Raw genomic sequence first — 16,839 nt, 5'->3', positions numbered from 1 at the left:
ACATCATTACACTTCTTGTCCTTTTATCTTTTATTCCTCACAGGACAATTTAAGGGAACTGAAAAGTCAGTGGGAAATACATATATATATATATATATATATATATATATATATATGTGTATATATATATCTATCTCATACAGAAAAAAATGGTACAAAATTTATTTGCAGAAAGTGGAACACCCTGTCTTCTATATTGTAGTGATCTAAGACTACCAGCCCTAAATTACCGGATTTTGATCAGTCAGAGTCCTAGTCTCCCCTTCTCGGGCGTGCCTACATTTACACATGCATTAATGTTTTGGCTGTGCTGCGGAAAGCTGTTAACTTATTTTTTATATGACCGGATGTACTATTCCGGCAGCCATCTTGATAAGGTATGAGTTGAAGTTGGATGGTGGAAAATGGTGGAATAAGAACAAAGTATCTATGTGGTAACATCATTACCTATCTAACGTAAGCATAAGATCCAACAAGGTACAGGAAGCTTAAAGCTTTTGTGGCCATGGAAGATCCTTGTCCCTTTATTTTGATGTAACAGAGGGGATGCTAACGCATCCTTGATGTCCCAAGATGCTCTAGTCCAGCAGCCATCTTGAAAAGCAAGCCAGGCAGGAAGCTGCTTTAACCACAGACGCCATCTCACCCTTTCCGGCGGGGTCTCTCCATCTTTGGTGTTGAGTTGTCAAAAGGAGGAGGATGGACAGTATTTAGAAGAACGGTTTGGCGGAAAGGTTTCTGGAAGGGGGGTGGGTTTGGCCGGAGGAGGGGGGAGTTTGGGAAGGGAGAGAGTCACTGTTTCTTGGTCTTCACTAGCCCCATCTGCACCAGGCTCCGGTAGATCTCCTGAATGTAGGTGTACACACATTTGGAGTCCGGCACACGCATGCGCACCATGTCGTCGACCTCCAGGAGCTGGGCGCAGTCTGCACGCTTCCTGGGAAGTCAGGTAAGCCGTGCCCAGCAGAGGAGAAAGAGAAAGACAAAAGCATCAGGGGGAAAGGAGGGGGTGAAGGGTGAAGGTGAAAGGTTAGTTCTGATGCCTGTAGAGACCTCTTCAGTACGAAGTTAGGTTGAACAGAGGACAATATCTTATCTGTGATGAGGAAGAGGGGGGGTGGGTGAGAGGGAAGGAGAACTGATGTGCATGTATAGTGAGTTGGGAGATAAGGAATGAAAAAGATGCGAAATGCAAGGAGAAGAAAATAAGCAAGAGACAAAATGCTGGAATGTGTGTGATGAGATAGGAGAAAGGGAGACGCGAGTGAAGGAAGAATGATACACGCGTGATTGAGAGAAGAGAGACATATGAGGGAGACAAAGAGCTAGTGTGTGAACAGGGTGAATGAGAGAGAGATGGAAGGGAAAGGTCTGATTACTGTTGACAAATTCCATATTCTTCACAGGATCTATCCCACGCAACCCCATGCCCCTTGAGACAGGTCACCCTCACATATTCTTCTTCTCCCTAGCCCGCTCGCACTTGCGGGCTAGGGCTACTCTTCCCTGGGTATTCTCCCTTCCCCCAGGTCAATGCTTCCCACTACCCTCCACACCACCTGACATCATCCTCACCCAAGAACACTCACTTTTCCTGAGCAGACCCCACACCTCCAGTACATTCCTCCTCCCCATCACACACCAACACTCCCAGGAACCTCTCCCTTTATCGTGACACTACAGGAGGCTGCCACAAATCACCTTCACTTTCTAGGGTTGGGTGAGGTGCTGCGGGCTAGCCAACAAAGTCAGGCCTACAGCTTCCAGATGGTGTGGGACCAACTCAGTCGCCCACACTTGTTGGTGCTGCCACCCTAAACTATGCAGTCTTGCACCCAAGGTAAGAGTCCTACGACAGCCCAAAACTCCAAGATAATCCCTCAGCACACACGCACTTTTCTATATTACTGTTCATTGGTAAAGCACTACCCAGGCCCCCATGGCCCCATGGCAGGTCCCAATGCCTCAGCACACATCCACTCTCCTAGGACACTCACCATCAGCAGAGCCTAAACTCACTTCCCCAGCTCACCTCCATCATACACCCACTGTGTCCCAAAGGTCTGTTGCCTTTCCCTCAGCACATGCATCTAGACTCCCAGGATACACCTCCTCCTCAATATGGACACCCCTTCTCCCAGGATACTCACTCTGCCGTAGAGAAGGCTAACTCAAAGTTCTGTCTGCGGTTTTTGGGGTCCAGCGTGGCGTAGTCAAATTCGTCTGGGAAGAATTTATGAACCAGTGCACAGAAAGCCATCCCGCTGCTCCAGCTAGATGAGAAGTTCTGGATGTCAACATGCTGCATGAGAGCAGGACCAGTGATGAGGCCATCGATGAGGGTGAAGAAAAGATGAGTGTGATAAACATGCAGGAGAGGCAACAAAAGGGAGAAGTAAACATAATTAAACTCACAGTTCTTGACCGTATCCTATGAAGCATTGCAAACCCTTCTACTATTCTGATGTACTTGTTTCTCAACATTTAAAATGAATGCCAATCTTTTGGAGTAAAGTGTTTCCCAATCCAAGATGGCTGCTTCAGTTGTGACTCAAAATAATTGCAAGGTAGGAAGTTCCAACCCTCATATGCCTCGGGTTGCCACCTGGCTGGTTGTTCACTGTCATGACCAGTATTTTATGACCCGGCTGGTACGGAAATAAGGAAAATGATGAAAGTGACCCTAGGTTGAATTTTCCCCCTCATCAATACATGCTTTACACAATAAATAGAAGAAAGCACATTAAAATTGGTATTAGAGATGGAATACTGACTGATAATTAAAGAAAACAAAGACAGAAAGGCCATGCAAATGAATACAGACCATTTTCTATAAGGTTCCACATGTGTATCATGTATGGGCCTTTGCAAAATCTTGAAAGGTGAACAAATGGCCAGTATTTATTTCAGGGAAAGGTGGCTACCCTAAGCATGCTAGAGTTTCAACTGAATTCAGCATGGCCTTATTTTTTCCTTCTCCTACTACTCTCCCATTCAGAGTAGAAGGCATGTAAATTACCTCTCTGTCCAGATCATCTGTGTCACAATAAGACATGTAAAATATTTCTCTGTCTAGATCACCTGCATTACAAGATGACCAGATGACAAGATTCGCCTGACCCAAGACCTCTTAACTTTCAGGAAACACCTAAAGACATGGCTTAACGACCAGTAGCTTCACCCCCCCAGCGCCTTGAGACCCTAATGGGTGATTAATGCGCTTTATAAATCTTGTGATTGATTGAGATGACATGTATATTACTTTCTTATCCAGATACCCCGCGTCACAAGATGACATGTACATTACTTCTCTATCCAGATCCCCCGCGTCACTAGACTACATGTACATTACTTCTATATCCAGATCACCTGCGTCACATGGTGACATAAACATTGCTTCTCTGTCCAGATCACTGCGTCACAAGTCGACTTTAACATTACTTCTATATCCAGATCACCCGCGTCACAAGACAACATAAACATTACTTCTCTGTCCAGATCACTGCGTCACAAGTCGACTTGAACATTACTTGTATATCCAGATCACCCGCGTCACAAGACGACATAAACATTACTTCTCTGTCCAGATCACTGCGTCACAAGTCGACATGAACATTACTTCTATATCCAGATCACCTGCATCACAAGACAAAATATACATTACTTCTCTATCCAGACGACATGTCCATTAGTTCTCTGTCCAGATCGCCGCGTCACAAGACAATATGTACATTACTTCTATATCCAGATCACCTGCGTCACATGATGACATGAACATTACTTCTCTGTCCAGATCACTGCGTCACAAGTCGACTTGAACATTACTTCTATATCCAGATCACCCGGGTCACAAGACAAGATATACATTACTTCTCTATTCAGACAAAATGTCCATTACTTCTCTGTCCAGATCACCCGCGTCACAAGATGACATGTACATTACTTCTCCGTCCAGATCACCCGCATCACTAGACGACATGTACATTACTTCTCCGTCCAGATCACCCGCGTCACAAGACAACAAATACATAACCTCTCTATCCAGACGACATGTACATTACTTCTCTGTCCAGATCACGTGCGTCATAACGTGGCATGAACATTATTTCTCTATCCAGATCACCTGCATCACCAGACGACATGTACATTACTTCTCCATCCAGATCCCCTGCGTCACAAGACAATATGTACATTACTTCTATATCCAGATCACCTGCGTCACATGATGACATGAACATTACTTCTCTATCCAGATCTCCTCATCTCAACACAACATGTACATTACTTCTCTGTCCAGATCACCCACGTCGCGAGGTGATATGATCATTGCTTCTCTATCCAGATCATCTGCATCACCAGAAGATCTACACTACTTCGCTATCCAGATCTCCTGCATCTGCAAGAGGACATGGACTTTACTTCTATATCCATGTCACCTGCGTCACAAGATGACATGTGTAGGAAGCTGGCCTGGTGTGTGGTGGGTACCCAAGGTAATTACACCTTATACCAGGTCCAGGTATCCCCTCTTAGTGAATTGTAGGCAGTGCCTAGAAGCCAGGCTCCTAGAGGTAGCTGTGGATGAGCAGCCAAGGCTTATCTACGAGGCATGCAAAGCTCATGCAATACCACTGTAGTCACACAGCACTTACACACGACAGAAAACACCCAATTGTACAAAAATGAAGGTACTTTAGTTTTGGAACACAATACCACAAAATACTAGAAGGGCAACCCTCCAATAGGAGGTAAGTACTACACTAAATTTATACACTAATAATTAGAAATAGGCATAGAAAAGGTTAGAAAACAGTGCAAATAGCAATAACCAATAGTGACCCTAGGGGGAGCACAAACCATATACTAAAAAAAATGGAATGTGAACACAGTACCCCCACCTAGGTAAGTGGAATGTGTAGAGGGGAGCTAGGAGTACTAGAAACCCACAGAGGTAAGTAACACAGTATGCCCCTGCGACCAGGAAAGCAGGAGTGAATCACTGGATTTTCCCCCAAACCACCCAAAAGGAGGAAAAAGAGAAAAAGAAGACACCCAGACACCCAGACAAGACTGCAAGAAAACCAGTGGTGGATTCCTGAAGAAAGAAGACCTGTGGAGAGAGGGGACCAAGTCGAAGAGTCACTGTGGAGTACAGGAGGAGTAGGAGCTACTACCCACCCAGCTGTACTTGCAGGAGTTGGTCGACGGTGAGGAAGAACAGGTCAGCACTGCAGCCCTGGAGCTGGAGAAGGGTATCTGATGGATGCAGAAGATGTCCCACGCTGGAGTGAAGATTGCAGATGGGTGTCGGTGCAGGAATTCCACCAACAAGCCTTGGCAAAGGCAAACTCTCAATAAGTGGAAAAGTGGTGCTGCCGGGGACCAGTATGGCCTAGGAGGACTCAACCCAGGAAGGGGAGTCACAGGGGACACTCAGCGTCACAGAGTCCACAGGAGCAGAGGCAGCACCCACAGGAGTCCCAAAGGATGGGGACACAGGAGTCGCAGAAGGAGCCCATGCAACACTACAAAAGAGGAGCCCACGCCGCAGAGAACCACAGAGAAGGCTGTGCTTTGCAGGAAGAACTGCTGGGGGCTGAAGCTGCACGTCGCCTGAAGATCCCTTGCAGGAGGTGTCAACAAGCCTTGGCAGCTGCAAAAGACGTGGTGCATGGGGGTTCTGTCATGCGTGGAAAGGCAAAGGCTTATCTTCACCAAAGTTGGACAGCTGGCAGAGAAGACCAAGAGGACTACTCCGGACCACCACTTGTGATGCAGGATCCACACAGCTCAAGATGAGGGGAGATCCATGCAGCCGGTCGTCGCTTGCTGTAGGTGCCTGCGGTTGCACGGGAGTGACTCCTTCACTCCAAGGGAGATTCCTTCTTCTTCTTGTGCAGGCTGAAGAGTTGCTGTCTTTTGAGGATGCACGGCCGGGGAAATGTTGCAAAGCTGGCAGGAGTTGTGGAAACAAAGTTGCAGAAGAGCCTTCTTTGTTCATTGCAGCAGTGTCGGTTCCTGGAGGGTCCAGTCGCAGTTCCAGTGGCCAGAAGTCGAAGTGGAGGTTGCAAAGGAATCCTGCTGGAGTTCTCCAAGCTGACTCTGAGGACCCACCCAAAAGAGAGATCGTAAATAGCCCTGAATCCCATCAAGAGGGGGCTCTGACATCACCTGCCTGGTCTGGCCACTCAGATGCTTCCAGAGTTCCCTGCCAAACTTGGAAACAAGATGGCGGACCCCAGGGACCCTCTGGAGAAGTTCTGAGCACCACCCCTGGGGTGGTGATGGACAGGGCAGTGGTCACTCCCCTTTCCATGGTCCAGTTTCATACCAGAGGTCCCTGAATTGGTGTGGACTGGTTTATGCAATGAGTGCACCAAATGTGCCCTTCAAAGCATACAAGTGGCTTGGGGAGGCCACCCCTCCCAAGCCAGTCACACCTATTTCCAAAGGGAGATGGTGTAAACTCCCTCTCCCAAAGGAAATCCTTTGTTCTGCCCTGGGCTTGATCAGATCAAGCAGCAGGAGGGCAGAAACCTGTCTGATGGGTGGCAGCAGCTTGGGCTGCCCCAGAAAACCCTGTAAGACTGGTGGTAGCAATGTTGGGGGTCCTCTAAGGAGCCCCCAGAGTGCATGGAATCATACTTCCAATACTTGCAACAGTATTGGTGTATGATTCCGACATGTTTGATACCAAACATGCCCAGGTTCGGAGTTACCATTATGTAGCTGGACATAGGTAGCGACCTGTGTCCAGTACACGCGTAAAATGGCGAGATGACAAGATGACATGTACATTACTTTGTTATCCAGATCACCCACTTCACTAGACGACATGAACATTACTTCTCTGTTCAGATCACCTGCGTCACGAGGATGCGCCCAGCTCTGTAGTAAGGAAGAGGAACAGGACTCTAGAAGGCGACCAGGTCTGTAGTAAGGAAGAGGGACAGGACCCTGGGGTGTGCCCAGCTCTGTAGTAAGGAAGAGGGGCCGGACCCCAGGATGTGCCCAGCTCTGTAGTAAGGAAGAGGGACAGGACCCTGGGGTGTACCCAGCTCTGTAGTAAGGAAGAGGGGCAGGACTCTAGGATGCGCCCAGCTCTGTAGTAAGGAAGAGGGGCAGGACTCTAGGATGTACCCAGCTCTGTAGTAAGGAAGAGGGGCCGGACTCTAGGATGTGCCCAGCTCTGTAGTAAGGAAGAGGGGCCGGACCCCAGGATGTGCCCAGCTCTGTAGTAAGGAAGAGGGACAGACATCAAGGATGTGTCCAGGTCTGTAGTAAGGAAGAGGGATAGACATGTAGGATGTGCCCAGCTCTGGAGAAAGGAAGAGGGGCCGGACCCCAGGATTTGCCCAGCTCTGCATTAAGGAAGAGGGACAGGACTCTAGGATGTGCCCAGCTCTGTAGTAAGGAAGAGGGACAGGACCCTGGGGTGTACCCAGCTCTGTAGTAAGGAAGAGGGGCAGGACTCTAGGATGCGCCCAGCTCTGTAGTAAGGAAGAGGGGCAGGACTCTAGGATGTACCCAGCTCTGTAGTAAGGAAGAGGGGCCGGACTCTAGGATGTGCCCAGCTCTGTAGTAAGGAAGAGGGGCCGGACCCCAGGATGTGCCCAGCTCTGTAGTAAGGAAGAGGGACAGACATCAAGGATGTGTCCAGGTCTGTAGTAAGGAAGAGGGATAGACATGTAGGATGTGCCCAGCTCTGGAGAAAGGAAGAGGGGCCGGACCCCAGGATTTGCCCAGCTCTGCATTAAGGAAGAGGGACAGGACTCTAGGATGTGCCCAGCTCTGTAGTAAGGAAGAGGGATAGGCATCTAGGATGTGCCCAGCTCTGCAGTAAGGAAGATGGTCAGGACTTTAGATGTGCTCAGCTCTGTAGTAGGGAAGAATGGGCAGGACTCTAGGATGTGCCCAGCTCTGTAGTAATGAAGAGGGGCAGGACTCTAGGATGTGCCCAGCTCTGTAGTAAGGAAGAGGGGCAGGACTCTAGGATGTGCCCAGCTCTGTAGTAAGGAAGAGGGGCAGGAATTTAGGATGTGCCCAGCTCTGGAGTAAGGAAGAGGAACAGGACTCTAGGATGGGCCCAGCTCTGTAGTAAGGAAGAGGGACAGACATCTAGGATGTGCTCACCTCTGGAGTAAGGAAGAGGGGCAGGACTCTTGGATGTGCCCAGCTCTGTAGTAAGGAAGAGGAACAGGACTCTAGGATGGGCCCAGCTCTGTAGTAAGGAAGAGGGACAGACATCTAGGATGTGCCCAGCTTTGTAGTAAGGAAGAGGGGCAGGACTCAGGAATGTGCTCAGCTCTGGAGTAAGGATGAGGGGCAGGACTCTAGGATGTGCCCAGCTCTGTAGTAAGGAAGAGGGACAGACATCTAGGATGTGCTCAGCTCTGGAGTAAGGAAGAGGGGCAGGACTCTAGGATGTGCCAAGCTCTGTAGTAAGGAAGCAGGACAGGACCCTAGGATGTGTCCAGCTCTGTCGTAAGGATGAGGGACAGGACTCTAGGATCTGCCCAGCTCTGTAGTAAGGATGAGGGACCGGACTCTAGGATGTGCCCAGCTCTGTAGTAAGGAAGAGGGGCAGGACTCAGGAATGTGCTCAGCTCTGGAGTAAGGAAGAGGGGCCGTACCTTAGGATGTGCACAGCTCTGTAGTAAGGAAGAGGGGCAGGACATTAGGATGGGCCCAGCCCCTTAGTAAGGAAGAGGGACCGGACTCTAGGATGTGCCCAGCTCTGTAGTAAGAGGGACAGGACCCTGGGATGTGCCCAGCTCTGTAGTAAGGAAGAGGGGCAGGACTCTAGGATGTGCCCAGCTCTGTAGTAAGGATGAGGGACCGGACTCTAGGATGTACCCAGCTCTGTAGTAAGGAAGAAGGACAGGACTCAGAAATGTGCTCAGCTCTGGATTAAGGAAGAGGGGCCGTACCTTAGGATGTGCACAGCTCTGTAGTAAGGAAGAGGGGCAGGAATTTAGAATGTGCCCAGCTCTGGCGTAAGGAAGAGGAACAGGACTCTAGGATGGGCCCAGCTCTGTAGTAAGGAAGAGGGACAGACATCTAGGATGTGCCCAGCTCTGTAGTAAGGAAGAGGGGCAGGACTCAGGAATGTGCTCAGCTCTGGAGTAAGGATGAGGGGCAGGACTCTAGGATGTGCCCAGCTCTGTAGTAAGGAAGAGGGACAGACATCTAGGATGTGCTCAGCTCTGGAGTAAGGAAGAGGGGCAGGACTCTAGGATGTGCCAAGCTCTGTAGTAAGGAAGCAGGACAGGACCCTAGGATGTGTCCAGCTCTGTCGTAAGGATGAGGGACAGGACTCTAGGATATGCCCAGCTCTGTAGTAAGGATGAGGGACCGGACTCTAGGATGTGCCCAGCTCTGTAGTAAGGAAGAGGGGCAGGACTCAGGAATGTGCTCAGCTCTGGAGTAAGGAAGAGGGGCCGTACCTTAGGATGTGCACAGCTCTGTAGTAAGGAAGAGGGGCAGGACATTAGGATGGGCCCAGCCCCTTAGTAAGGAAGAGGGACCGGACTCTAGGATGTGCCCAGCTCTGTAGTAAGAGGGACAGGACCCTGGGATGTGCCCAGCTCTGTAGTAAGGAAGAGGGGCAGGACTCTAGGATGTGCCCAGCTCTGTAGTAAGGATCAGGGACCGGACTCTAGGATGTGCCCAGCTCTGTAGTAAGGAAGAAGGACAGGACTCAGAAATGTGCTCAGCTCTGGATTAAGGAAGAGGGGCCGTACCTTAGGATGTGCACAGCTCTGTAGTAAGGAAGAGGGGCAGGAATTTAGAATGTGCCCAGCTCTGGCGTAAGGAAGAGGAACAGGACTCTAGGATGGGCCCAGCTCTGTAGTAAGGAAGAGGGACAGACATCTAGGATGTGCCCAGCTCTGTAGTAAGGAAGAGGGGCAGGACTCAGGAATGTGCTCAGCTCTGGAGTAAGGATGAGGGGCAGGACTCTAGGATGTGCCCAGCTCTGTAGTAAGGAAGAGGGACAGACATCTAGGATGTGCTCAGCTCTGGAGTAAGGAAGAGGGGCAGGACTCTAGGATGTGCCCAGCTCTGTAGTAAGGAAGCAGGACAGGACCCTAGGATGTGTCCAGCTCGGTCGTAAGGATGAGGGACAGGACTCTAGGATATGCCCAGCTCTGTAGTAAGGATGAGGGACCGGACTCTAGGATGTGCCCAGCTCTGTAGTAAGGAAGAGGGGCAGGACTCAGGAACGTGCTCAGCTCTGGAGTAAGGAAGAGGGGCCGTACCTTAGGATGTGCACAGCTCTGTAGTAAGGAAGAGGGGCAGGACATTAAGATGGGCCCAGCCCCTTAGTAAGGAAGAGGGACCGGACTCTAGGATGTGCCCAGCTCTGTAGTAAGAGGGACAGGACCCTGGGATGTGCCCAGCTCTGTAGTAAGGAAGCAGGACAGGACCCTAGGATTTGTCCAGCTCTGTAGTAAGAAAGAGGGGCAGGACTCTAGGATGTGCCCAGCTCTGTAGTAAGGATGAGGGACCGGACTCTAGGATGTGCCCAGCTCTGTAGTAAGGAAGAAGGACAGGACTCAGGAATGTGCTCAGCTCTGGAGTAAGCAAGAGGGGCCGTACCTTAGGATGTGCACAGCTCTGTAGTAAGGAAGAGGGGCAGGAATTTAGGATGTGCCCAGCTCTGGAGTAAAGAAGAGGAACAGGACTCTAGGATGTGCCCAGCTCTGTAGTAAGGAAGCAGGACAGGACCCTAGGATTTGTCCAGCTCTGTAGTAAGAAAGAGGGACAGGACTCTAGGATGTGCTCAGCTCTGGAGTAAGGATGAGGGGCAGGACTCTAGGATGTGCCCAGCTCTGTAGTAAGGAAGAGGGACAGACATCTAGGATGTGCTCAGCTCTGGAGTAAGGAAGAGGGGCAGGACTCTAGGATGTGCCCAGCTCTGTAGTAAGGAAGCAGGACAAGACCCTAGGATGTGTCCAGCTCTGTCGTAAGGATGAGGGACAGGACTCTAGGATATGCCCAGCTCTGCAGTAAGGATGAGGGACCGGACTCTAGGATGTACCCAGCTCTGTAGTAAGGAAGAGGGGCATGACTCAGGATTGTGCTCAGCTCTGGAGTAAGGAAGAGGGGCCGTACCTTAGGATGTGCACAGCTCTGTAGTAAGGAAGAGGGGCAGGACATTAGGATGGGCCCAGCCCCTTAGTAAGGAAGAGGGACCGGACTCTAGGATGTGCCCAGCTCTGTAGTAAGAGGGAAAGGACCCTGGGATGTGCCCAGCTCTGTAGTAAGGAAGAGGGGCAGGACTCTAGGATGTGCCCAGCTCTGTAGTAAGGAAGCAGGACACGACCCTAGGATGTGTCCAGCTCTGTAGTAAGGAAGAGGGACAGACATCTAGGATGTGCCCAGCTCTGGAGTAAGGAAGAGGAACAGGACTTTAGGATGGGCCCAGCCCCTTAGTAAGGAAGAGGGGCAGGACTCTAGGATGTGCCCAGCTCTGTCGTAAGGATGAGGGACAGGACTCTAGTACATGCCCAGCTCTGTAGTAAGGATGAGGGACCGGACTCTAGGATGTGCCCAGCTTTGTAGTAAGGATGAAGGACAGGACTCTAGGTTGCGACCAGGTCTGTAGTAAAGAAGAGGGACAGACATCTAGGATATGCCCAGCTCTGGAGTAAGGAAGAGGGGCAGGACTCTAGGATGCAACCAGCTCTGTAGTAAGGTAGATGGACAGATATCTAGGATGTACCCAGCTCTGGAGTAAAGAAGAGGGGCAGGACTCTAAGTTGTGCCCAGCTCTGGAGTAAGGAAGAGGGGCAGGACTCTAGGTTGTGCCCAGCTCTGGAGTGAGGAAGAGGGGACGGACCCCAGGATGTGCCCAGCTCTGGACTAAGGAAGAGGAACAGGACTCTAGGACGCGCCCAGCTCTGTAGTAAGGAAGAGGGACAGACATCTAGGATGTGCCCAGCTCTGTAGTAAGGAAGAGGGACAGACATCTAGGATGTGCCCAGCTCTGTAGTAAGGAAGAGGGGCATGACTCAGGATTGTGCTCAGCTCTGGAGTAAGGAAGAAGGGCCGTACCTTACGATGTGCACAGCTCTGTAGTAAGGAAGAGGGGCAGGACATTAGGATGGGCCCAGCCCCTTAGTAAGGAAGAGGGACCGGACTCTAGGATGTGCCCAGCTCTGTAGTAAGAGGGAAAGGACCCTGGGATGTGCCCAGCTCTGTAGTAAGGAAGAGGGGCAGGACTCTAGGATGTGCCCAGCTCTGTAGTAAGGAAGCAGGACAGGACCCTAGGATGTGTCCAGCCCTGTAGTAAGGAAGAGGGACAGACATCTAGGATGTGCCCAGCTCTGGAGTAAGGAAGAGGAACAGGACTTTAGGATGGGCCCAGCCCCTTAGTAAGGAAGAGGGGCAGGACTCTAGGATGTGCCCAGCTCTGTCGTAAGGATGAGGGACAGGACTCTAGGATATGCCCAACTCTGTAGTAAGGATGAGGGACCGGACTCTAGGATGTGCCCAGCTTTGTAGTAAGGATGAGGGACAGGACTCTAGGTTGCGACCAGGTCTGTAGTAAGGAAGAGGGACAGACATCTAGGATGTGCCGAGCTCTGGAGTAAGGAAGAGGAACAGGACTCTAGGATGTGCCGAGCACTGGAGTAAGGAAGAGGGACAGGACTCTGGGATGTGCCCAGCTCTGGAGTAAGGAAGAGGAACAGGACTCTAGGATGTGCCCAGCTTTGTAGTAAGGATGAGGGACAGGACACTAGGTTGCGACCAGGTCTGTAGTAAGGAAGAGGGACAGACATCTAGGATGTGCCGAGTTCTGGAGTAAGGAAGAGGGACAGGACTCTGGGATGTGCCGATCTCTGGAGTAAGGAAGAGGGACAGGACTCTGGGATGTGCCGATCTCTGGAGTAAGGAAGAGGGACAGGACTCTAGGATGTGCCCAGCTCTGTAATAAGGAAGAGGGTCAAGACTCTAGGATGTTCCCAGCTCTGTAGTAAGGACAAGGGACAGGACCCTAGGGTATGTCCAGCTCTGTAGTAAGGAAGAGGGACAGGACTCTGGGATAGGTCCAGCTCTGTAGTAAGGAAGAGGGGCAGGACTGTCGGATGGGCCTAGCTCTGTAGTAAGGAAGAGGGGCAGGACTCTAGGATGGGCCCAGCTCTGTAGTAAGGAAGATGGTCTGTACCATAGGATGTGCCCAGCTCTGTAGTAAGGAAGAGGGACAGGAACCTCGGGTGTGCCCAGCTCTGTAGTAAGGAAGAGGGGCTGGACTCTGGGATGGGCCCAGCTCTGTAGTAATGAAGAGGGGCAGGACTCTAGGATGGGCCCAGCTCTTTAGTAAGGAAGATGGGCCGTACCATAGGATGTGCCCAGCTCTGTAGTAAGGAAGAGGGACAGGACCCTGGGATGTGCCCAGCTCTGTAGTAAGGAAGAGGGGCAGGACTCTAGGATGTGCCCAGCTCTGTAGTAAGGAAGAGGGACAGACATCTAGGATGTGCTCAGCTCTGGAGTAAGGAAGAGGGGCAGGACTCTAGGATGTGCCCAGCTCTGTAGTAAGGAAGCAGGACAGGACCCTAGGATGTGTCCAGCTCTTTAGTAAGAAAGAGGGGAAGGACTCTAGGATGTGCCCAGCTCTTTAGTAAGGAAGAGGGACAGACATCTAGGATGTGCCCAGCTCTGTAGTAAGGAAGAGGAACAGGGCTCTAGGTTGCGACCAGGTCTGTAGTAAGGAAGAGGGACAGACATCTAGGATGTGCCGAGCTCTGGAGTAAGGAAGAGGAACAGGACTCTAGGATATGCCGAGCTCTGGAGTAAGGAAGAGGGGCAGGACTCAGTAATGTGCTCAGCTCTGGAGTAAGGATGAGGGGCAGGACTCTAGGATGTGCCCAGCTCTGTAGTAAGGAAGAGGGACAGACATCTAGGATGTGCTCAGCTCTGGAGTAAGGAAGAGGGGCAGGACTCTAGGATGTGGCCAGCTCTGTAGTAAGGAAGCAGGACAGGACCCTAGGATGTGTCCAGCTCTGTCGTAAGGATGAGGGACAGGACTCTAGGATATGCCCAGCTCTGTAGTAAGGATGAGGGACCAGACTCTAGGATGTGCCCAGCTCTGTAGTAAGGAAGAGGGGCAGGAGTCAGGAATGTGCTCAGCTCTGTAGTAAGGAAGAGGGACCGGACTCTAGGATGTGCCCAGCTCTGTAGTAAGAGGGAAAGGACCCTGGGATATGCCCAGCTCTGTAGTAAGGAAGAGGGGCAGGACTCTAGGATGTGCCCAGCTCTGTAGTAAGGAAGCAGGACACGACCCTAGGATGTGCCCAGCTCTGGAGTAAGGAAGAGGAACAGGACTTTAGGATGGGCCCAGCCCCTTAGTAAGGAAGAGGGGCAGGACTCTAGGATGTGCCCAGCTCTGTCGTAAGGATGAGGGACAGGACTCTAGGACATGCCCAGCTCTGTAGTAAGGATGAGGGACCGGACTCTAGGATGTGCCCAGCTTTGTAGTAAGGATGAAGGACAGGACTCTAGGTTGCGACCAGGTCTGTAGTAAAGAAGAGGGACAGACATCTAGGATGTGCCCAGCTCTGGAGTAAGGAAGAGGGGCAGGACTCTAGGATGCAACCAGCTCTGTAGTAAGGTAGATGGACAGATATCTAGGATGTACCCAGCTCTGGAGTAAAGAAGAGGGGCAGGACTCTAAGTTGTGCCCAGCTCTGGAGTAAGGAAGAGGGGCAGGACTCTAGGTTGTGCCCAGCTCTGGAGTAAGGGAGAGGGGCAGGACTCTATGTTGTGCCCAGCTCTGGAGTAAGGAAGAGGGGACGGACCCCAGGATGTGCCCAGCTCTGGACTAAGGAAGAGGAACAGGACTCTAGGACGCGCCCAGCTCTGTAGTAAGGAAGAGGGACAGACATCTAGGATGTGCCCAGCTCTGTAGTAAGGAAGAGGGACAGACATCTAGGATGTGCCCAGCTCTGGAGTAAGGAAGAGGGACAGGACTCTAGGATGTGCCCAGCTCTGTAGTAAGGAAGAGGGACAGGCCCATGGGACACACCCAGCTCAGGACTAAGAGAGTGAATCAGCTGAGCTCTAGCCCTAAAGGAGAAGACAAACTACATGTGTGAGCCTGAACCTGGTGTTAGGGATCTGAGAGAGCTCACAAATGTAATCTCAGAGCATGTAAGCCAAGTTCTTGTTTTAGTCGAAGGGGAAGAACCCTCGTTGTGAGCTCAGCTCTGGCCTTAGGAGAAAGGAGGAGACTGAATTGTGAGCCATGAAAGGGGTCACGGATAGCACTCACTGTCACTTTACTATGACCCTGGGGAGATGGAAAGCAGTACTACTGCTAGTCTAATTCTGTTGTAAGGCGAGATGTTCAGACTCATGAGCAAACCCAGATCTGGTCCTGGGGGGGAGTGGTGGGGTGGATCTAACTCTAGCCTAGCTCAAGCCCAAGGGACAGGTCCCCCGGCTGAGCTTAACTCTGGCCTCAGTGGGTACAGAGAGGCTCTCAGAAAGCCAAACTCTGGCCATAAGACAGAGTGGTCGTTGCAACAGCGGTGCCTGCCAGGGCCTCCCATCTCCCTTTTTATTTACTCCCATGTCCTACTCCCTTGCTCTGTTCCTCTTGTTTCCCTCCCATCTCTTGGTCACTGTTGCTTACTGTTTCACCTGGCCCTTTTTGCAGGGTCATCCCCTTCTTTTTGCCTCCTTCCTCCAAATTTTTCTGACCTGTTTTTGTTGGCTTTAGGACGCTGGGCACTTTACCACTGCTAACTAGTGCTAAAGTGCATATGCTCCCTGTGTAAAGTATACTGTTGATTGGTTTATCCATGATTGGCATATTTGATTTACTAGTAAGTCCCTAGTAAAGTGCACTAGAGGTGCCCAGGGCATGTAAATCAAATGCTACTAGTGGGCCTGCAGCACTGGTTGTGCCTCCCACATTAGTATCCCTGTATATATGGGTCAGACCTGCCCCTGCAGTGTCTGTGAGTGTAGTTTTAAATTGCCAATTCGACTTGGCAAGTGTACCCACTTGCCAGGCCTCAACCTTCACTTTTAGTACATGTAAGGCACCCCTATGGTAGGCCCTAGGTAGCCCCATGGGCAGGGTGCAGTGTGTGTTTAAGGTAGGACATACACAAGGGTGTTTTATATGTCCTAACAGTGAAATACTGCCAAATTCGGTTTTCACTGTGCAAGGCCCATCTCTCTCATAGGTTAACATGGGGGCTGCCTTTAAATATGCTTAAAGCACAGATTCCCTTTGAGAGCAGATAAACATGTGGAGTTTAGGGTCTCTGAACTCACAATTTAAAAATACATCCTTTAGTGAAGTTGTTTTTTAAATTGTCTGTTTGAAAATGACACTTTTAGAAAGTAGGCATTTTCTTGCTTAAACCATTCTGTGACTGCTTGTTTGTGGATTCCCTGTCTGGGTCAGTTTGACATTTGGGCTGTTTTGCACCTCTCCTCTATACAGTGACACAAAGGGAGCTGGGGTGTAGCCTGCATATCCTGATGAGCCATCTGAGCTAGAGGGGAGGGAGGAGTGGTCGTTCACACCTGAAAGGACTGTGCCTGCCCTCACTCAGTGCAGTCTCCAACCCCCTGGTGTGTGTCTGGGGCCTGGCCGAGGAAGGATCTCACAAACACTTGAGACTTTGCTTTGAAGTTTGCCAACTTTAAAGGCAGAAAGGGGTTAAACAAGAAGAAACCCAAAACCCAGACTTTAGAATCTTTCTGGAATCAAGAGGAACCTCTGCCAAGGAGAAGAGCTGGAGGAGGAGTACTGTACCTTTGCTGTGCTGCTTTGCTGGACTGGCCTGCAGTTGCTGCTTCTGCCTGAAAAGAGTGCAAAGG

General features: G+C 50.7%; 1 protein-coding gene across 4 annotated transcripts in view; it reads right to left on the bottom strand.

The window, feature by feature from the left end:
• The window catches only part of SMTNL1 (smoothelin like 1), a 124,713-nt gene that overhangs the window by 9,063 nt on the left and 98,811 nt on the right, over positions 1-16,839 (bottom strand). For 2 of the 4 annotated variants that reach the window (XM_069233056.1, XM_069233055.1), the window contains exons 7-8: positions 2,151-2,302; positions 945-1,325 (exon numbers count right to left, since the gene is read on the bottom strand). In XM_069233056.1, the coding sequence (XP_069089157.1) occupies positions 1,058-1,325; positions 2,151-2,302 (420 nt within the window). In that variant the 3' untranslated portion in view covers positions 945-1,057. The other 2 variants (XM_069233058.1, XM_069233057.1) reach the window with 2 other exon arrangements.

This window comes from Pleurodeles waltl, chromosome 4_2 (genome assembly GCF_031143425.1).
Source record: "Pleurodeles waltl isolate 20211129_DDA chromosome 4_2, aPleWal1.hap1.20221129, whole genome shotgun sequence".
Classification (NCBI taxonomy): domain Eukaryota; kingdom Metazoa; phylum Chordata; class Amphibia; order Caudata; family Salamandridae; genus Pleurodeles; species Pleurodeles waltl.
Note: the sequence above shows the minus strand (reverse complement) of the source record. Positions and strands in the feature narration are given on the sequence as shown.